General features: G+C 38.2%; 1 protein-coding gene across 5 annotated transcripts in view; it reads left to right on the plus strand.

The window, feature by feature from the left end:
- Positions 1-21,191, plus strand: part of LOC114668990 (FERM domain-containing protein 4B-like) — a 154,774-nt gene that overhangs the window by 86,748 nt on the left and 46,835 nt on the right. For all 5 annotated transcript variants that reach the window (XM_028825056.2, XM_028825055.2, XM_028825054.2 and 2 more), the window contains one exon: positions 15,968-16,051. In XM_028825056.2, the coding sequence (XP_028680889.1) occupies positions 15,968-16,051 (84 nt within the window). The remainder of the gene's footprint in view (positions 1-15,967; positions 16,052-21,191) is intronic.

The raw sequence follows: 21,191 nt of genomic DNA on the forward strand, positions 1-21,191 counted from the left end.
CTTATCTTTATTAACGAAAAAATGTATTGTACAATTTATTATATCATTGACAATAGGATTGATTTAATTCCAGTTAAATATGTTAATTCATTTTACTGTATTGAGTAGAATATTCAGACTAGCTTAGCTGACGTACTCCTTGCGGTATGTTCAGTTATACTCTCAGTTCCTCAAACCTTGTGAAAAAGATGCAAGCGTTGACCATTTCCTCGATACTAAAGATGCTCTATGCAAGACCACAGTTTTCTGCTTTCTAGGAAATGTGTTGGATTAGTGTGACTGGGGTGAGTCAAGGAAGCCTAATTCAAATAAAGATATAAACACAAGGCCATCTCATAGCTTTATTTTATCTGACTAGTTTCTTGATTTGTTTTTGCCATACCTACCTGTAGTGTGCATTCAGAAAGTCCTAAAGGCCTACAGTTGCTACGTTCTTCTGTGTCAGCTTTCAGAGTTTTTGTTTTTAGTGCTGCAGTAAACATGTCTTGCCTTCAAGCCTTTATCTGTTTATTATGCATTTATTTCCCTTATTTCTGTCTAAAGAATACTTGTTCAAAAGTGGAATCCTCCAGCATGAGCAAATGTGGCTATCCTGTTAATTCTGAGTAGTTAATCACATTTTATTCACAGTTACAATATTGGCTGTTTTCACACGAGGTTGTATTCCTCTTATACAGTATAAGTGAAGTTTCCGGGTAGCATAAAGCAGAAACTATTTTTTTATTTAGTGGAAGAGTCCAAAAATGTTTTAACTGTAACATGCTTTCCTTTTTTTTGATAGTAACAAACAATACCTACTTTGACGCTTGAGCATCCTTGAAGAACCCTTGTCTAAATACCCCCTGAAGCATCTTACGTTCAGTGTTAATTCAATTCCATTCAGTTCAAATTCAGTTAAAGTTTATTGTCCCAGATTTGCTTCATCAGCAGATTTCTACAGAGAGACCAAGATATCTCATAAAAAAATTTGTCCCACAAAAACTTGGCCATCAAACATAAACTTTGTATGAATAAATAAAATGCAGTAGTGAACCTAATACTTACTTCTGCCTATTACATATAGAGATGTAACCAACGTTAAGACTTGACAAATGGTTGAGAAGAACTGATCAGTGCAGTAAATTTATTTTAAAAAAATGCCATGACTGTTCTAAAGTGTTTTTGTGATGGTTTTCTTTTATTGTCTGTGAAAAAGAGATGTGTATTATTTTGTTTTTGTTTTTTATCTTGGCCATTGTTGGTATCTGTTGATCCAGAGTCCCAAGAATTAATTTTTTACAGTGGCTGCTGGGCTTATTTATTTATTTTATTATTGGTTGTTTTTATTCCCTTTTCTTGGTTTTAACGGAACAATTCAATTAATTATGTGTTTTGTTGCAGCTATTTGGCTGCAGGCCCTTTAATGACTTCTCTATAAAACTCTAAAATGTTTTTCTCATCATAGCATTTGGTGCATTTTTTTCCGGCGCTTGCTTAATGTTGTAAACTCTTTTGATTACTTCTCCTTTTCTTATCCAAGAAAAGAGCTGCAAATATTGGGGTAGCTAATAATCGTGTGGCTAACTTGGCCTCCTGCCTTATGTATTTTCAACTTAAAGTAGGAGGAATTACTTACAAGGAACATTATTATAAACAAGACATTCCAGTAACAGCTGATGAAGAAACTGACTTAAGCAGAAATGTGCAGATCTACATCAACCAAGTTTACGACTCTTAGATTGTATACTGCTGCTTGTAGCTAGATGCTCTGCAGATGTGGAGATTTCATAGATGTCAGTCATAATAGTAGAAGTACCATTACCTACCTTCTGTAGAGAATGCTCTTATGACTGCTCATTCCGGAAAATACTTGTTTAAGGTAGAATATAAAAATACGGTGCGGTTTTAGTTTACAGTGTGTGGGAGAGTTTACTGTTCAAGTCATGATATTCATAACATTTTCTAAACTGATTAATCCAGCGCAGGATCGTAAAGGACAAAGGCTGGTCCCAGCAGAAGTGAGCACAAGATGGAAACCAGTCCATCACACGGTCCGATGCATGCACATACAAATGCAGTTTAGATGTGTAAATTACCCTGACACACGTATTGTCTTCAGGATGTAAGAGAAAGACTAAAGTACTGAAAAAATAAAGCAGTAAAAGGGAGAAACTACGCATGGATAAGACTGGATATGTGATTTAAACCCAGTCTGCTGGACCTGTCATAGAACAGCACTAATCATTTAAGGAGACCCTCTGGATCAGGGGTCTCCAACATGCCGCACGCAACTCCTTTCCAATTAGCTCGCCAAAGGGTTAATGAATCCTACATAAATTTAAAAACTTGATCAGTCAAATTAGGGGTGGGCAATTTTTCCAAAAAATCATATCATGATCATTTTAACACAAAATCATGATCCACAATCTGAATTGCAATCTATGTTTTCAATGTGGCATACACTTAAGAGAATATCCGGACTCAAACTCATCAAGACCTAAGTAAAACTTTATTTTAAATATCAAACAAAGTTGAATTCAATTGTTCTCTCATTTGCTAGCTAAGGAAAACGCCCCGAAGCTGGCGAGTGAGTGAGGAAAGCCCCTTCCTTCGGCACTGTTGCGTGGATCTCGGATTCGCGCAAATAAATTGGTACAGCAAGCGAATTATGATACTTAGTGAAATGATAGAAGCTGCAAAATTAACGGGAATGTTCAAGCAAATTATAGAAAAAAAACCCGTTTTAAATCCATTAAGTGGTTCTCTCGTGAAAGCTGACAGACAGACAGACATTGGATTTTATATATTATATATTGGTAAACCTTAAATAATGTGCAGTTAAAATCTCAACAGTAGTCTCAGCATTTCTGGAGCTTAGTAGAGCCAGATAACTATAAGAAACTTCACCAAACAGCTCTGAAAATGTCTGCTTTGTTTGGGTCTCCATACCTTTGTGAGTCTGACATGAATGTCATGAAATCAAAGTTCAGAACAAGACTGACAGACGGACATTTAAATGACTCCATAAGAATGAACCTAAGTGGCTCCACTCCACCATACACCTCTCTTGTTGACTCCATGCTGTGCCAGTCATCTCACTAACTAAAAAACACATCACACATGCAACTGGACATGTGAATATTCTTGTGAAGTGAAACAGTGACATGGAATGAAATGACAAATGAATAGGTCAGATCTGTGTATTTGGAATTGCATTGTTTTGTTTTGACAAGATTCATGTTTTAATTCAATAGTGTGAGATATACTTGAAAATGCATACAGACATACAAAATACACTTGCAGGTGAACTAAATATTTTTTGTGATGTTTAGTGCAAAATGTGAGTTGTGGACACCAACATTTCGTAAATGTTAAGGCAAAACAAGCTGATTCAGTTTGTTTGGGTTGAAATACGCTATGAGAATAAACATTAGAAAACATGAGTAGCTGTCGGCCATTTTCATTTTGTAAAAGTAGCTCTCAGGGAAAAAAAGGTTGGAGACCCCTGCTCTGGATATTGTGCTGTATATAGGTAGCTGCACATTGCAATGATTTTCCTATAATATTGTCCTATCTTTGTAAGGTTGGGAGTGTTGGTTGCCAGAAATTATGAGTTGTCTTGATACCGCCCAGTAATAATATTGATAGTTATGCTGAATTGTGTATCCAGTTTTCCAATGTGATGCCTTTTTAGCCACACTGGTGCCCCATATTCTGACATGCTGTACAGAAGCCCCAGAGCTGAGAGCATCTCAGTGTTGTATTCCGCAAAATCTCTGTAAAATATTTTTTCTTGTAAGTGAATATGTATGTATATATGAACTATTGGAAAATGCAGGATCAGAAAGTGAGTGGGTGACCAGATATAACATTTTCATACCTGCTTTCATTCAGTTCACAGGGGACACGGCCGCTTCTTGAAGTACTAGACACAAGGCATAAAAACACCCTTGAAAAGAAGCACCTCTCCATTGCAGGCCTGACCAACACTTGCACCCACTCACTCTCATGCTTGTGGAGGGTCAATGTGGAATTGCTGATTAACCTAGCCAGCATACTTTTGGGCAACACTGGTGGAAAACCAACATAGACACGGGGGAATATGAAAAATCCATAAGGGATATATTTATTTAGAGATTATATGATGTGACAACTCTATGGGGGGGTGCCAGCAACCCAACCCGACACAGACCGATGCAGGAGACACACTGATAAAAACACAAATGTTCTTTATTTTTGTTTCTTCACTTGTGGGCAACGTCTTCCCCATTCCCACAAGTATAACACAGTCCAAAGCACTAACAGCCTACAATACTTTACTTTCCTTCTCTTTTCTTTTCTTTTCTCCTCGACAAGCTTCTTCCACCCGGTTCTGGCTCCCTGCGCAGGCTCTGTCGGGTGAAAGGATTGCCCATACGGGCTCAAGAGCAGCTGTAGCACCCCCTGGTGGCGCCCCCAGATCCCAACAGGCTGCAACCCATGGGGGCTGCCATCTAGCATCCCAGGGGAGGTAATATTCTGCTCAGGCTTGCTCCCCCGGTCCTGTCAACAAAGCGTCGTCCCAGCTGGGCAAGGCCCCTTGCCATCTGCCAAAATGGCCTTTATAAGTCTGTTATTAAGAAAAAAAAAAAATGTTCAAATACTCCCCGGTTTAATGAGTGGGATAGAATGATCAGTGCCTGTGTTTACTGTTAGTGTAAATGTTTATATTTATGTGCTATTTTTATATTCCTCAATCTTTGCATTGGTCTTCTTGTAAATAATTTCCTCTGCTTCTACTCCTTTAATGATTTTTTTTCAACTGTACAGTAGACTGTGGGTTTATATCTTTGACATATTAAGTAATTATTTATTTTAGGTGTTTTGAAACTCTTAGGGTCTGTTGAAGTGGTGCCACTATTTGAACATTAAAGCTTGGGGCCTTTTTAAAAAGAGTTTTGAAACTGTTAAACTTTGTGTTTAAAATTAAAAAAAAAATAATAACCTTGATTATTTTTAAAACATCTTGAAAAATAAAGTAGTTGTAGCTGGAATATGACTTGTTTAGTTGCTCCTCACACATTTGTGCATGCAGAGAAGGCGTCTCACACATATGTACACCATCTCCTATTTTTTAATGAGCCTCACAGCAGGACTATTGAAAGAAAAACATTGCGGAGCCTGCAGCTACATGCTGCTTACAAGTTGTCTGAATCCACATGCACTATATGCTGTGCTGACAATCAAAGGAAGGTGGGCAGTCAGGAAGCAGGGTGAGGATGTGAAAACAGCATGTTGATGACAGAGAAAAAGATCTGAAGCAGTTTTACACCTGGGAAGGTAATTAGCATAAAACCTTTAAGAAATACTATTGTTGTTGTCATGAATGCCATTGTTTGGTGATAAGAACACTTTAGAGATTCTCATCCAGGCAGATAGAAGACTAATATATTCCTCAGGCATGGCCTTAGGTTACATAATAAAGAGAGAATGAAAAGGCAAGCATGGAAAGAAAGCAAGGATTTTAGTGCTGACACTTTTATATTTGGTGTCAGTTAATCTTGAGCTACATTGGCCTAAGTGGTACCGCTGCCAGCACTGAAAGTAAGCATCTTCTTTATATAAAGCAGGTTTTCTTGACCTGAGCTTTAAGCTTTCACATTTTTAATCATGGGTTCAACATTTTTCCTCAAACATTATGGTTAATGACATGAATCAGTGAGGACAGCTTAGTTATTTGAGTTTCGCTTTTAACTTTGTATGATGCCCATTTTTGAAGCACGTTCTTTGCAGCTTTATACTCCTGTTTTTTGGTGGTCCTCATAAACATCTAAAAGATATTAATGATGGAGACTTGCTAGTTTGATTGCTAGTGTTGGGTAGTTGTTTAATTGTTTCCATGTTTATATAGTTCTGAAAAAGTAGCACAGGAGAGCAGATTTATTATCTAATGTTAAAGGGAGAATTTTCCAACTGTAGCAAAATTTGTGACATTAAAAACATAATATGTAAAGTTTAAATATGTCCACAAAGGTAGCAGCTAAGTTTTCATTTTCATTGTTACCCAGTTCTGCTTCAGTTCCAGCTAGTATTTAAGAAAGTATAATACTGTAATTCTTTGCATATTTCTCACTACTCAAAACGCTCAGCAATTGCAGGTTAAGGGCCTTGCTCAAGGGCCCAACAGAGCAGAGTCCCTATTGGCATTTATGGGATTCGAACCGGCAACTTTCCAATTGCCAGTGCAGATCCCTAGCCACAGAGCCACCATGTATACCGCTATAGAATTCTGCTACTGCTGGCAAACCTTAGTCAAAAATATGGCCACGTGTTTTGCATAATCACTTGGAGTTTAGAAACACAAGAGGTGACACAGTGTCTGTAAGGCTTGGCAGCTGGATTTCACATTTTGCCTGGATTAGAGAGAGAGAGAGAGAAAGATAACAAGCAGATGAACAAAAGCATTCCCAGTTAGTACTAAAACCTTCATTCCAATAGTCTGCCTGAGCCACATGCAAACAGATTGTTCAAAGAAATTATTTGTCCCCTTTATACAGGGGTCAGTTTGTATAGTGGTTCTCTTTCTTCTTAGTAATCTTTTCTTAAAGTGGTGTCCTTTTTTTTCCCCCATAATATTACCAACATGACAACTACTTTCTTAATCCCTTGCCAATCACTTTTAATCCCTTGATAGTTTCTGAAGACTTAAAGCAGTCCAGCTAGCTACTGTACAAGGGATTGTTTTTTCTCACTTGAGTGATTCAAAGTTCTTTGTTACTTTTGGATAATTTTATTGTTTATAACTAATTTACATTTGCCTGGGGTGGATACTGGGGAGGCGGTGTGGCAGGAAATCTATTTTTAAATATAGCAGAGAGTCCAAGTGAATTCAGGCTTGCTGGTTGACTGCTCCCGAGTTTTCATTAGTGTTTTTCTCCTCTTTGAGCCATCACACACACAGACACCTCCAGCAGGTTGTCCAAATGGTCATGTAATCTCTTTGTGCCCACCTGAATTTGTGGGTTTTTTTCTTTTATTCTGTGACATCTGACACCGGCGGCAGCAGTAATGTAGTAGTTTCTAGCAGGTTACAGTTTACTGTTTTCCTTGCAGTTTATATCCAGGTGGCCTTCCAGTGTAAAATAAAATTACTTTCTTACCAATAGATTTGAAGAAGTAATGCATTTTTCTCACTACTTCCCCCCCTCTTCTCTCATGCTTGTGCAAGTAGAGACGTGATCTGAAATGTCTATACCAGCATTTTATGATGTTTACCTTGACTGCAAGGGGCTAGTGATATCTGTCTAGTAGGTTACCCATACCTTATTAAGGCAAGCCAAGTGAATTAAGTAGCCAGCTAATACTTTGTTTATAGAGTAAATGAAACAGACAGCTTGAAGTTCTAATGTGTTCTTTGCTCTTGCAGTTACTGCAATACTTGCACACATGCACTTTACATTATAATGTGTAGCTTTTTCTGCAGTCCTGTGTACTATGTAGCACTGTGGTCCTGGAGGGATGTTGTTTTGTTTCACTATGTGCTGTATTAATGGTATATGGTTGAAATGACAATAAATATAAACTCACTTGACATTAGTGTTGTCAACATGAACTGGACGAAGTACAATTGTTATTTTTAGGTGACTTCAGAGCACAAAGCTGTTGGAATGATTATTTGATTTTTAGATTGTTTGGCAGGTTTTGTGCATTTACTGATAGTATTAAACACAAAATAATTTTTGCCTTTACTACTGAAAAAGCTCAGTGAAGACATCCATTAGTTACCTCAAAACTATCCATCCATCCATTTTCCAACCCGCTGAATCCGAACACAGGGTCACGGGGGTCTGCTGGAGCCAATCCCAGCCAACACAGGGCACAAGGCAGGAACCAATCCCGGGCAGGGTGCCAACCCACCACAGGACACCCTCAAAACTATGTTTAAGTAAATACACACTGTTCATATTGTCCATCCATCTGCATTTTTGTAAATCTCCTGGATTTTTCCCCAAATATTCAGTGTAATTTCTATTTAGTAAAACAATATACACGATTCCAAATGCACATGATCTCGGTTACATGTATGTTTGGACTGGATTTAATGTGGATCCTGTAACAGCAGATTTAAGTAAAGATATGATCAATGTAGATGAGATCAAATTTAATTAATGATGAAGTGGCAGGAAATGCTGTTGTTTGAATACTCAGAAACAGGGTGGGGTCAAAGAACAATAGAAACACTAGTCCAAGAAAAAAGAAAAATACAAACATGTGCCATTGAGAAGTGCTTCTTTAAGTACAAGGTTAGTTAATAGGCCAATGTGGAGCAGAGTTAGCTTGCCTGACTCTGACTTGACTGGGGTTTGAGCAGATAAATAGGACTTTAGATGAATGCAATGTTAATTTGCTGTTAGAACAGTTTTACCTACACTTGCGAAAAACCTTATGGACCCATTGGGCATTTCTAGATTGTTGTGAAGTTCCTGGCAGCTGGCATCAACTGTGAGGCCTCCTCCACAGTCAGGATAGAAGGTCATTGTGGTGGTGGAAGGGACAGTTTCATTGTTTACAGAAATCAGGCCACATCCACTTGTCAAGCTAGAATTCTACTGTAGTGATGAAACCTATTCTTGACCGTTTTGAATTAAACACAGTTTATGAAAACTTATGTTTTTGTGTTTGAAAGAATTACTTATGAACACTTTGAAATCACTTTTTTTTTGCCCAGTGCCCCCTGACAGACCAATACGAGAAATCCCCCTGCATGTGATATACTGTTGACTTGTCTTGATGTCTAGTTATGTACATTGAGTGTTTTGGGGTTCCATTCAATTTTCGGTCCTCCAGGCCTGAAAAGTAAAACATTTTTAGGACATTTTTGGACTGCATTTCATGAAGGACATTACACCCTTATGCTAAATAGTTAACCAATAAGTGTCTTCCGTAAAAACGAACAGAAGGACTTGAAGTTGTGCATGCCACATCAACAGGTATGAGAGGTCAAAGTTACTCCTTTTCGCAAAACTTCAGAAAAAAGGGAATCAGTAATACAGTATAGGCATGTGAAGTGCCATTTTATGCTATTTCAAGTTTGCTGATCATGAATATGATAACATTCAAAGCAAATAAGTGTATTCAGGAAAAATGATCAGAAGGACTTGAATTAAAGTTACGTGTGCCACATAACTCACCCCAGGGGTTCAACCCTAATAAGGGATCAAATTTACTCCTCTTTACAAAACTTTAAGAAAACATGGGGATGTGTAATATAGTCATGTGGAGTGTCGTTTTATTCTATTCCAAGGTTGCTGATCACAAATATAATATTTTTGATATCTGATTATTCACCTGTGGTCTTGGCCCTGTAAGAGCCACCCCCAGAAGGTTAAAAACGACAAATTTCAAACAAATGTGTGTGAAGTATCCTTTTTAGACTATTTCAAGGTCTGTGATTACAAGTATCATGTTTTTTTGATCCTTTACTAGGGATCTAGACCTCTGTCAGAGGGGCAAAAGTTTCTGTTGCAGACTAGAATATTTAAACATTTAAACTCAAACACACATTTTGCAGTAATATTTCAAATATTTGATGCAACGCCTCATGTTTATTGTGTAGTTTTACCTCTTGAAGTAAATCATTACATCTCTTGAATTAGGGAGGCTTATGCTAATGCAGATTTTTGTGTTAATGTTTATTGTGTTAAATAAAAGAAAGCAAGCCAACCAATTGAGAGAGTGGATGTGGGGATTCAAGAATGAAGAAATAAGCTTTGTTGTTTAGTTTTGTAATGATGACTAAATACAAAGAAGTTAATTAATTTGGGCAGCTGCAAGACACATGGGCAAGTTTTATTACTTGCTCATACACAACAACTAAATATTATTCACACTGAATACCAGCCAGATGCATCTATTGACAGTTAATGAGTGCAAGTCTGAATTATCTCATTGTTTCTTTTGTTATGCATGTTTGAGCACATCACTGAGTGAAGATCTTTTTGGGTTATCTATTAAATCACTTGGCAGCCTGTAAAGAATAGTTTCTCCCCATGGTCACAGACACTAAATTTCTTTTTCTCAAGTGTATGCTTCCCTAAAGATATTATACATACTTTTTGTGCTTCTTAAATTTACAGACGTCTAGGCTTGCAGTGAGCCTTGGGATATGGCAAACACCAGCCACCCAAGAACCACTTTAGACCTTGCCAAACTTGATAAACATGTACTTCTTTTTCAATGACTGACTACATACATACCAAGAAACTCTTATGAAACAACTTTCCTGTTTATCTTTTAAAGTCTTATTAATTGCCTGCATTGTGTTTTTATAGCTCAGCTTTCAGTTCCGTGCTTTAAAAAATTATTCAGGATCTTTTTTCTTAATTTGTTTTTTATTTCAGGGATTATGATTACTAATAGATGTTGGCAAATCACAAAGTCTTGCTAGATCACCTTTCTCAGATCAGCTTCTTTAAGTCAAGTTGATTGCAGAATTCCCCTGAATTGACTTAGGACTTGTGCACAATTCTAAATCTATCTATCTATCTATCTATCTATCTATCTATCTATCTATCTATCTATCTATCTATCTATCTATCTATCTATCTATCTATCTATCTATCTATCTATCTATCTATCTATCTATCTATCTATCTATCTATCTATCTATCTATCTATCTAATTAAGTTGCCACTTTACAATGTCTTCACTTTTTTTTTCTTAGAGGTGAAAGTAAATATAATTTGTCATGTCCTGGTTTTTATCTTGACTAAGCAGCTCTTTAGCATTTAATGTTTTCCAGTGGGTTACCTTATTTGAACAGTCAATGTCACTTTTAATCTATGTTCTGATGCTGGCCAAGTCTTAAGTTAATTTTGAACCTGGATGCATTTAGCCATTGGAAAGCATTACGTTTGCTTAAATTAAATCAGAAAGCATTCCTCATGGTCATTGTTGCACATCAGAAGTGCAGCTAGTGAAAATAAGGCTTGCTATTTTTCACCTCAAACTTCACATTCTGTTTGCTATTTCCAGTTTCTTCAGTCAGTCTGCCTTCATTGATTGTGTCTCCTATCCCCTCAGCAGTTTATTACAGACTTTTAGTACTTTCTTTGACCAAAAGTTATTACTTGGAGTGAGGACAGGCCTGAGGAAAAGATATTAAGAGGGTCAAGCTGAAAACTACTAAATTGATTAAATCTATCCATATGTATGCGTGTAGGTGAGGATAGATAGATAGATAGATAGATAGATAGATAGATAGATAGATAGATAGATAGATAGATAGATAGATAGATAGATAGATAGATAGATAGATAGATAGATAGATACTTTATTAATCCCAATGGGAAATTCACATTCTTCAGCAGCAGCATACTGATACAATAAATAATATTAAATTAAAGAATGATAATAATGCGGTGAAAAAAACAGACAATAACTATGTATAATGTTAAATATTAACGTTTACCCCCCCGGGTGGAATTAACCCTTTAACCGCCAACTCCCTAAATATTCCCCACGCCAGGCGAAATCTGAACAATTTTCGTTTTTTTACTTTTTTACATTTTTTTTACATTTTTTACATTTATTCAAGCAGTATTGACCACTAAATGTTGTGCAAGTTCTAGAAATGGGCAAACACATAATAAAACACAAAATGTACCTTTTCTCAGGCTTCTGGATTTATTGTCAACTACAAAAACGGAACAGTCAAAAGTAGTTCAGTCAATCATAGTTTCATTCCCAGTATTTGAGTTTGCTGTGCCACAGGCCAAAGCAGGGAACTGCACAAAGTCCTGGATTGCTGGGACACTTTGAGCAGAAGGTCTTGACGTCTCTACGCTGACCCTTCTTTGAACAGACATGACAGCGTTTTTCTGAAAGTCCAAAGTCCTTACATTCATCTGGCAACACTGCTGAAATACTACTCATAGGATCCTCTTTGCCAGTGTATACACGAAATCTATAAATGTAACCTGAATTCTCAGCTAAGCAAAACATCTTGATACCAAACCGTGCCCTTTTCAATGGTAGATACTGTCGAAACTGTAAGCGGCCCTTCCATGACAATAAACTTTCATCAACTGCAACTGACGGTCCTGGCATGTAGGGCAACTGAAATGCTTCAAATAAATGATCAATCAAAGGACGTAGCTTGAACAAGTGGTCGCGGTTTGGATCTTTCTTATCTGGCTCGTTTCTGTTGTCATTCAAATGAAAGAATTTCAGCAGCAAAGAGAATCGGTTACGTGTCATGACAGCTGCAAAAATAGGTGTTGCATACATAGGATCTGTAGACCAGTACATCTCAATATCTGGTTTTCTGATTATTCCCATCAACATCAAAATCCCAATGAATTTTTTCATTTCGTTTTCATCAGTGTCAAACCAAGCACGAACACGGGAATGTGGAGGTAAATTGGGATTTTTCTCAATAAACTGTGCTGCATACAGATTTGTCTGATGAACAAAATGTCTGATCAAATCAGGTGACACAAACAGCTCATAAAACTGCTTAGCAGTGTAATTGTTTACATCAACAATAAAGCCACACGTTCCCTCAAACGAATGCAGAAAAGGTAGTTCACCACGGGCAGCAGCCCAGCTGAGATGCTGGGGATACACCCACTCAGCGCCGTCATCCGATGCGTCTTCATTCAAAGTATCATGCAGCGCACGTTGCTGCTCATCACTGTCGCTAAAATCTTCTTCAGAACTGCTACAATCATGATCAGAACTGTCCAAAATCGCCTGCAAAGCCTCACTTGAAGTCAGTTTACGTTTCGCCATATTCACAGCTGTTACATGCGAATCATGTCACATGACCGGCCAAAACAACCACAGACTTGTCGAAATACAACGTAGTAATAATACCCACGCCAAACCGTCAGTTATACTACTTGCCAGGCATTCATATAACCACAGGCAAATGTGCCGGATAATTCCGGCAGTATGGAGTTAGCAATAAAACAACGGTGCCGGATATATCCGGCAGAGGGCAGTTAAGGGGTTAAAGAGTCACATAGTTTGGTGGAGGAACGATCTCCTCAGTCTGTCAGTGGAGCAGGACAGTGACAGCAGTCTGTCGCTGAAGCTGCTCTTCTGTCTGGAGATGATACTATTTAGTGGATGCAGTGGATTCTCCATAATTGATAGGAGCCTGCTGAGCGCCCTTCGCTCTGCCACAGATGTTAAACTGTCCAGCTCCATGCCAACAATAGAGCCTGCCTTCCTCACCAGTTTGTCCAGGCGTGAGGCGTCTTTCCTCTTAATGCTGCCTCCCCAGCACACCACTGCATAGAAGAGGGCGCTCGCCACAACTGTTTGATAGAACATCTGCAGCATCTTATTGCAGATGTTGAAGGACGCCAGCCTTGGAGTGGTGCTCCAAGACGTTTCAATAGTAAAAGCTAAAAAGGAACAGTTTGCATAAGGCACTAAATAGAAATAGTAACTCGGAGACCCATATAATGTACGTAAATGTAATGAAAATAATCTTAATCATATTATTTCCCCCATTTAGTGATTTTGGGATTGAGAACTGCATTTCTTTGCTTGATTTTAATAAACAGTTTTTTAGCTGGGACGATTTCTTTGTTGAACTTGCATGTTCAATTGGTTAAATGTCATTTGCAAATTGGTATGAGTGTATGAGTAAGTGTCTTGGTGTAGACTTGTACCTGATGCTGCCAGAGTAGGCCCTAACTCCTTATATTCCATCATGCAGCAGAGCTGTGAGCCTGCTGTTGCCCTGGCAACATATAAGCAGTCTTCCACAGACGCGGTGATCGCACTTCGGGATGCTCTTTGGTGTGTTGTCCAGTTGGGAGAGGTCCCAGGAGAGTTTACAAACCTCACATTTTCTTGAATGAGTGCTGCATTAATAGGACTGTTTCTTGAAAGAGCATCACTGAACCACATAAAAACTGCTTTTTCGACGTCTTCAAGTGCAGCAGTTCACATACATTTGCAACCCGAGATTTTTCTTCTTTTTTTTTTTTTTTGGCTCGGTCTTTCAAGAAAGTTGACAGTGTCGATGGCGAAATTCCGACTTCACTGGCAATGTCTTTTTTCTTTTCGAGAGCTCCAAAAATGTAAAGTTTTTTTTTTTTTTCTAATATGAACTGTTATCGTTTTTTCGTGTCTGCCATTTCTATAAGGAGGGTGACAATGAGTTAAATTCCAATGGATGTTTTTCAAATGTTGACGAGCAATAAGCAAAAGGTATCACTGAAAACCACCAAAAACAGCAAAAAAAACAGTATGAGCAAAGTTCGAAGAAAGAATTTTATTTATTTATTTATTTTTACAATGTTTCTGTTTGGGGATCATTGTGCACAACTGAGCTGCGACCACAGAAAAAAACTGCTCTGTGGATGATTCATTCAGGCATTTCAAGGTCTTTTGGGCACTTCGTTTTAATGATAGTATCTGCTGAATGTACTTCGTAGTAATGAGATTTCTATAGACTCGTGTCATATGGGGAAACTGTCGGGACCATAAAAATACTTTGTTGTAATGAAAATTTCGCTGTAAAGAAGTTCGTTGTAACAGAATTTTACATGTAGTTTAGTTAAAGAAATGTCACAAAGGTGAAATTGGGGTCTTTCAAAAAATCATAAGAATCTAACAACATATCTTTTTTTTTACTTGAACAAATGACCACTGTAAAGTGATATATGAGATGTATGCAAGCCCGTGTTCTGTGGTAAGCACAAGAGGAGTGCCTGTCGTGGTGGCATAACTTGTTTCAAACACAGAAGATGGCAGTATATGCTAGTTAGCAACAGTGAGTAAATACATAAAGAACTAAACTGATGTCTTTCTTCAAAGTTACATAGCAGTATTTTCAGGAACAAATTTAGGAAGTAACCCTAGTCTGAATGAATGAATGCCCATCACAGGGCATGCCCACACCCACAGCAGTGTTCTAACATTTTACAAGCCGTGCACCCACCCTGCACGTCCACTGATTACAGCTTAAGTCCATCATGGAAGGCCTGAGGCTTAAGACTGCAACCAACACTTGCCTAACCTGATTTGAGTCCTCATTTGTCAGTGCTTTGGGTGGTGCCTCTGCTGTTGCTACCATGTCTAGTCCTTCAAAACTAATTCTTACAAGGAACATGCGTTCCACATTGTGAATTTCACCCTTGCATAGGTTAGGCATCACGTAGGTGCATTTATATAAAAGACAAAAGGTGAAACAAAATGGTAAACTGATAAAGACAGAGAGCATCAGTTAAATCTGTAAAGCATTTATGTGTTTGCTGTTGTCTGAACAGTGTGCCTCAAAGCTGTGATTATGCCATTGATCTGTTCTAATTTCATCACATCTCTCTGTATGTTACACACAGTAAATTAAATAGACTATTGACACTGGCCCATCTTTATTTTGATCTGTTTATCAATGAGACTAGTGGGTGCTCGAGGAGAAAGACCATTCTTTTTTTTTCCATTAGGATGCAGAGAAATGGTCATCTGTGACCTGTGGCATGGTGATATAGTAGAATTGACACAACAGTCTTGCCTTTTATGAAGTGGCTGGTTATATGCTAGAGCTTAGATAGTACCTAACCCAAAAAGCCAGATAAACTACAAGGCCCCATTTCTGAGCTTGTGCTCTCATTATTCCACAAGGGTAACTTACCAGAATTACCTTTCGTGCATTCAACAGAAATTGTGTGAAATAGCAAATTAAATATAAAAGGGTACACCTCTGCTTGATTCATTCTGAGATCTGTGCTGTAATTCTGATGAAGAACTTGCAGCTTCTTCCAAGTTTTTTGTATTTACATTTGCGTGAATGGCAGCTAGGTATCGTGGGATACATTTCCTCTTTATCACTATAAACCCAAGTAGGTGAAAAAAATTGTCTTGTTTGCACATCTGAGCACAGTTCATGCTGTATCGCTGATTCTTAAATGAAGTTAATGTCTACTGTTGTGGTATTTGTTTCAATATATATACTTCATTTTCTACAATGGCTCTGTTTTCTTACTTGTAGTGATGAAAGTGCAAGATCAGATCTTCAGAAGTTGCCAGCTGTGCCAACAAGGGTTCTTAAAGAGCATCCATCACTTGCTTATTGGTAAGCAGCTCACTTTAAACTGTTTATAATGCATTCATTAGTTTCCTTTGTTTCTGTAATTTTAGAATTCTGTACAATATATTCGTATGTGGTGTCTTCTGGATATAGAAGCCCTGGCAGCATACCACAGATTGTCTGTGCTGCTGGAGAGCCCCAGTTAATACAGTAGAGCGATCTGAGCTTACAGAGACAAAAGAGGAAAGAAGTGTTTATTCCACACTGAAAAGTGAAAACAATTTTAGGAACGCATATTTTTGATTTTGAGTCTTTAAGTGTCAGGCTGTTTGACTGTTAAACTCTTATTGTAAATACTTCAGCTAAAAGCTCCTTCCTATATTGTATTTGTAAATAGAAGGAGTGATGTTCTCCAGTATTTAAGATGTTAATATAAAATAGAGACTTAGTGATTTTTGCTCTTCGACATGTAAGCCATCTGTCAGTGCATCTTTAAATAAATATTCAAAACATTTTTCATACCACAAGATCATAATTTGTACTTACTATATGAGCAAACCTTTTAAACCTCTGCTCCTAACCAGTAAGTAATTTTTTTAACACTGTCCACTGGGAGCAAATCATTAATTTACACATTTATTCTTTTCCAGTTTTTGCTTGTTTGTGTATTAGTGGTCTCCAACAACATTATGAGGCAGACAGGCTAGTGGTGAAAGACTTTAAAACATGCTTAATTGTATGTTTGCGAGGTGAAAGGCAGCATGTTTGAAAAGACACAAAGTGCAGACGATACCTGAGCAGACAAATTTGTCACAGTTTTGAGATGAAAATAGGTATAGGGTGTGGTGGACATTAAGTGCTGTCAGGTGTATTTTGATACTGAGAATTCAAGGCAGCAGTCATTTTTATCAATAATCTGAATTCTTCCTTAGTGAGAAGTAATTAATAAATTATACTAAAAGTGTTTTATTAGACTTTTTCTGGTGAATGATAAGGTTTAGGTAAATTAATAGCAGACAGCAGATAAGTATAGGTTAGTGTTAAATTACATGGAATGTCACGGAAGTTATTATACCTTCACATCATACTCAAATAACAGGCATTAATTACCAGTGGTCTTTAACATCTTGCTTGTATTTAAAAGTCAGTCATACCTACTTTAATGTAGCAGCTGTCACAGCAAACATTATCTGCAGTACAATGCCTATCACTCAATTCACAAAGCAGATTGACAGTAAGCCTGATATTGTTAAAAATATATGCAATAATGAATCTAAAGCTTTGCTTTTATTTGCCTTTTTTATTTTGTCTAAATGAAGAACTAGTTAAATTCAGTTTATAAATAAATTTGGTAATTCAAACTACATAACATTCAGCTTGGTGTCACTATAGGCCGTTTCTGCTGGGTTGGTGCAAGGCAAGAACCAACCCCAGACAAGACACCCGTCATTCAGTGACATGACAAATGGCAAACATAACAGAATATAAGCAAGATTTGCCATTGAAATCATTTATTTAGGCATAAGCCCTGGAAATGTAATGAACTGCTAGCCATATATTGACTTGTACCCTGAAACATACAAAGCATAATTATATTTTTTGTATTATAATTGCACAACTACTCATGGTGTTCTTCCAGAATCAGCATTAAAAACAAATTGACCCAGAAGCTTTATAAGCTTGAAAATAGAAAAAAATATTTTTACACATGATGTTTATTTTACACATTTCTTGTGAAAAGACATTTAGTCTCTCCATTTTCTAAACACATTTTTGCTATGGTAGAGTCTTCAAGCCAAAGGCTATCCTGGCAGTAGCTAGACAGCCGAAACCTATTAGAGGTTACCCGTATCATATGTTAATCATTGAGTTGAATTATGAGTGTTTATGTATATAAATGTTTTTTTTTTTTGCTTATTACAGTTGTAACTGTACTCAATGAAGTGTCAATACAAAAAATGAATTTTATATAGCCTGATGAAGTATTTAATAAAGTGTTAAAAAAAAAAAAAAAAAGTGGTTACCCCCCACCCCACCCTGTCTGGCATTGTGGAAGAAATAAATGTCAGAGCCAGATGTTCTGGGTGCATTTAATATTCTGTAAAATATTCCTTTCCCCTTAGTTTATGTGCATTTTGGAATGGCATGAAAAAAAACATTTCCTTAAAGTTAAAAATGTCCTAAAATGAATAATTTGCCACTTTCTGCAACATTTTCCCAACTGTTTATTTAAGCTATGATCTTAAAGTGACGAGTATGTTGCATCAGTCATGAGCAAATCAGCTGAGACCAGTTTAGCTCTATTGTTGTGTGTCCATTGTACAGTGCATCTGGAAAGTATTCACAGCGCATCACTTTTTCCACATTTTGTTATGTTACAGCCTTATTCCAAAATGGATTAAATTCATTTTTTTCCTCAGAATTCTACACACAACACCCCATAATGACAACGTGAAAAAAGTTTACTTGAGATTTTTGCAAATTTATTAAAAATAAAAAAATTGAGAAAGCACATGTACATAAGTATTCACAGCCTTTGCTATGAAGCTCAAAATTGAGCTCAGGTGCATCCTGTTTCCCCTGATCATCATTGAGATGTTTCTGCAGCTTAATTGGAGTCCATCTGTGGTAAATTCAGTTGACTGGACATGATTTGGAAAAGCACACACCTGTCTATATAAGGTCCCACAGTTGACAGCTCATGTCAGAGCACAAACCAAGCATGAAGTCAAAGGAATTGTCTGTAGACCTCCGAAACAGGATTGTCTCAACGCACAAATCTGGGGAAGGTTACAGAAAAAATTCTGCTGCTTTGAAGGTCCCAATGATCACAGTGGCCTCTATCATCTGTAAGTGGAAGAAGTTCGAAACCACCAGGACTCTTCCTAGAGCTGGCCGGCCATCTAAACTGAGCGATCGTGGGAGAAGGGCCTTAGTCAGGGAGGTGACCAAGAACCCGATGGTCACTCTGTCAGAGCTCCAGAGGTCCTCTGTGGAGAGAGGAGAACCTTCCAGAAGGACAACCATCTCTGCAGCAATCCACCAATCAGGCCTGTATGGTAGAGTGGCCAGACGGAAGCCACTCCTTAGTAAAAGGCACATGGCAGCCCGCCTGGAGTTTGCCAAAAGGCACCTGAAGGACTCTCAGACCATGAGAGAGAAAATTCTCTGGTCTGATGAGACAAAGATTGAACTCTTTGGTGTGAATGCCAGGTGTTATGTTTGGAGGAAACCAGGCACCGCTCATCACCAGGCCAATACCATCCCTACAGTGAAGCATGGTGGTGGCAGCATCATGCTGTGGGGATGTTTTTCAGCGGCAGGGACTGGGAGACTAGTCAGGATAAAGGGAAAGATGACTGCAGCAATGTACAGAGACATCCTGGATGAAAACCTGCTCCAGAGCACTCTTGACCGCAGACTGGAGCGACGGTTCATCTTTCACCAGGACAACGACCCTAAGCACTCAGCCAAGATATCAAAGGAGTGGCTTCAGGACAACTCTGTGAATGTGCTTGAGTGGCCCAGCCAGAGCCCAGACTTGAATCCGATTGAACATCTCTGGAGAGATCTTAAAATGGCTGTGCACCGACGCTTCCCATCCAACCTGATGGAGCTTGAGAGGTGCTGCAAAGAGGAATGGGCGAAACTGGCCAAGGATAGGTGTGCCAAGCTTGTGGCATCATATTCAACAAGACTTGAGGCTGTAATTGCTGCCAAAGGTGCATCGACAAAGTATTGAGCAAAGGCTGTGAATACTTATGGACATGGGATTTCTCAGTTTTTTATTTTTAATAAATTTGCAAAAACCTCAAGTAAACTTTTTTCATGTTGTCATTATGGGGTGTTATTTGTAGAATTCTGAGGAAAAAAATGAATTTAATCCATTTTTGAATAAGGCGGTAACATAAGAAAATGTGGAAAAAGTGATGCGCTGTGAATACTTTCCGGAATAACTGTATGTGGGCCTTTTGTAAGTTGTTTTCATTCTTTCCATAGTTCTCATGAAAGGCCACTGTTGTCCCTCAGTGACTACATCAGTATGGGTGAACTGTCATAAGAGCTGCTTTGATATTATAACTCTTGATTTATATACATCTACTTATAGACTGTCCTTAAATATCCAGGTACTTTGTTTGTGGTAGTTATATTGTGTTCCCTGATTGTTGCAGCGGCATGGTAGCGCTGCTGCCTAGCAGTAAGGAGACCTGGATTTGCTTCCCAGGTCCTCCCTGTGTGGAGTTTACATGTTCTCCCCATGTCTGTGTGGGTTTCCTCTGGGTGTTTCGGTTTCCTCCCACAGTCCAAAGACATGCAGATTAGGTGCATTGGCGATCCTAAATTGTCCCTAGTGTGTGCTTGGTGTATGGGTGTGTGTGTGCACCCTGTGGTGGGCTGGCACCCTGCCTGGGGTTTGTTCCTGCCTTGTACCCTGTGTTGGCTGGGATTGGCTCCAGCAGACCCCCATGACCCTGTGTTAGGATATAGCGGGTTGGACAATGACTGACTGATTGTCGCAGTTCTGTTTGTTCATAAAGGTAGAGTTCTGTTCAGTAGTGGAGATATAGAGATTTTATTTTTATTTAAATCGGTCCTACATTTCATTCACAGAGGCATTTTTTATGATGAAAGAGTAAATACTGTACTTGGTATATAAGCCTGCTACCTCTGCTGACGTTTCTCAGATTACCTATATTTTCTGTTCAGTTTTCACATATTGAAGCCATTCCACCATTAGAAGCACATGGATAGACTTTGAAAGCACAAGCTTCTCTCCTTTTTCGGCAGCGGTACTAACTTGAAACAGTGATAGACTTTTAATAGATTCTGTACCCCTCTCAGAGTCCAATAGCGGCAGCCATGGTAGCAGTAAGGACTGTCTTTTTTTTTTTTTGTAAACATCAGGGAAAAATAATAGTTTTTAAGATAGCTGCCAAAGTGATATGACAGCTAGGGTAATGGAGGAAGGCAGAGATAGACATGCAGTGCAGCATATCATGTCTGCCAACCTCTCCAAGCAAGAAAACAGACAGAAGCAACAACTGAGTGCTTTGTGCAAATCTTATCATGTTTGATAAGCCAGACATTTTCATCTGTGTCTGAAAGTGCAAAGATGTGCCTGTCCTTACAATTCAATATCAGGCTATGTGCTCTCTCTCTCTCTCTAATTGTAATCAAATAAAAA

This window comes from Erpetoichthys calabaricus, chromosome 18, assembly GCF_900747795.2.
Source record: "Erpetoichthys calabaricus chromosome 18, fErpCal1.3, whole genome shotgun sequence".
NCBI lineage: Eukaryota > Metazoa > Chordata > Cladistia > Polypteriformes > Polypteridae > Erpetoichthys > Erpetoichthys calabaricus.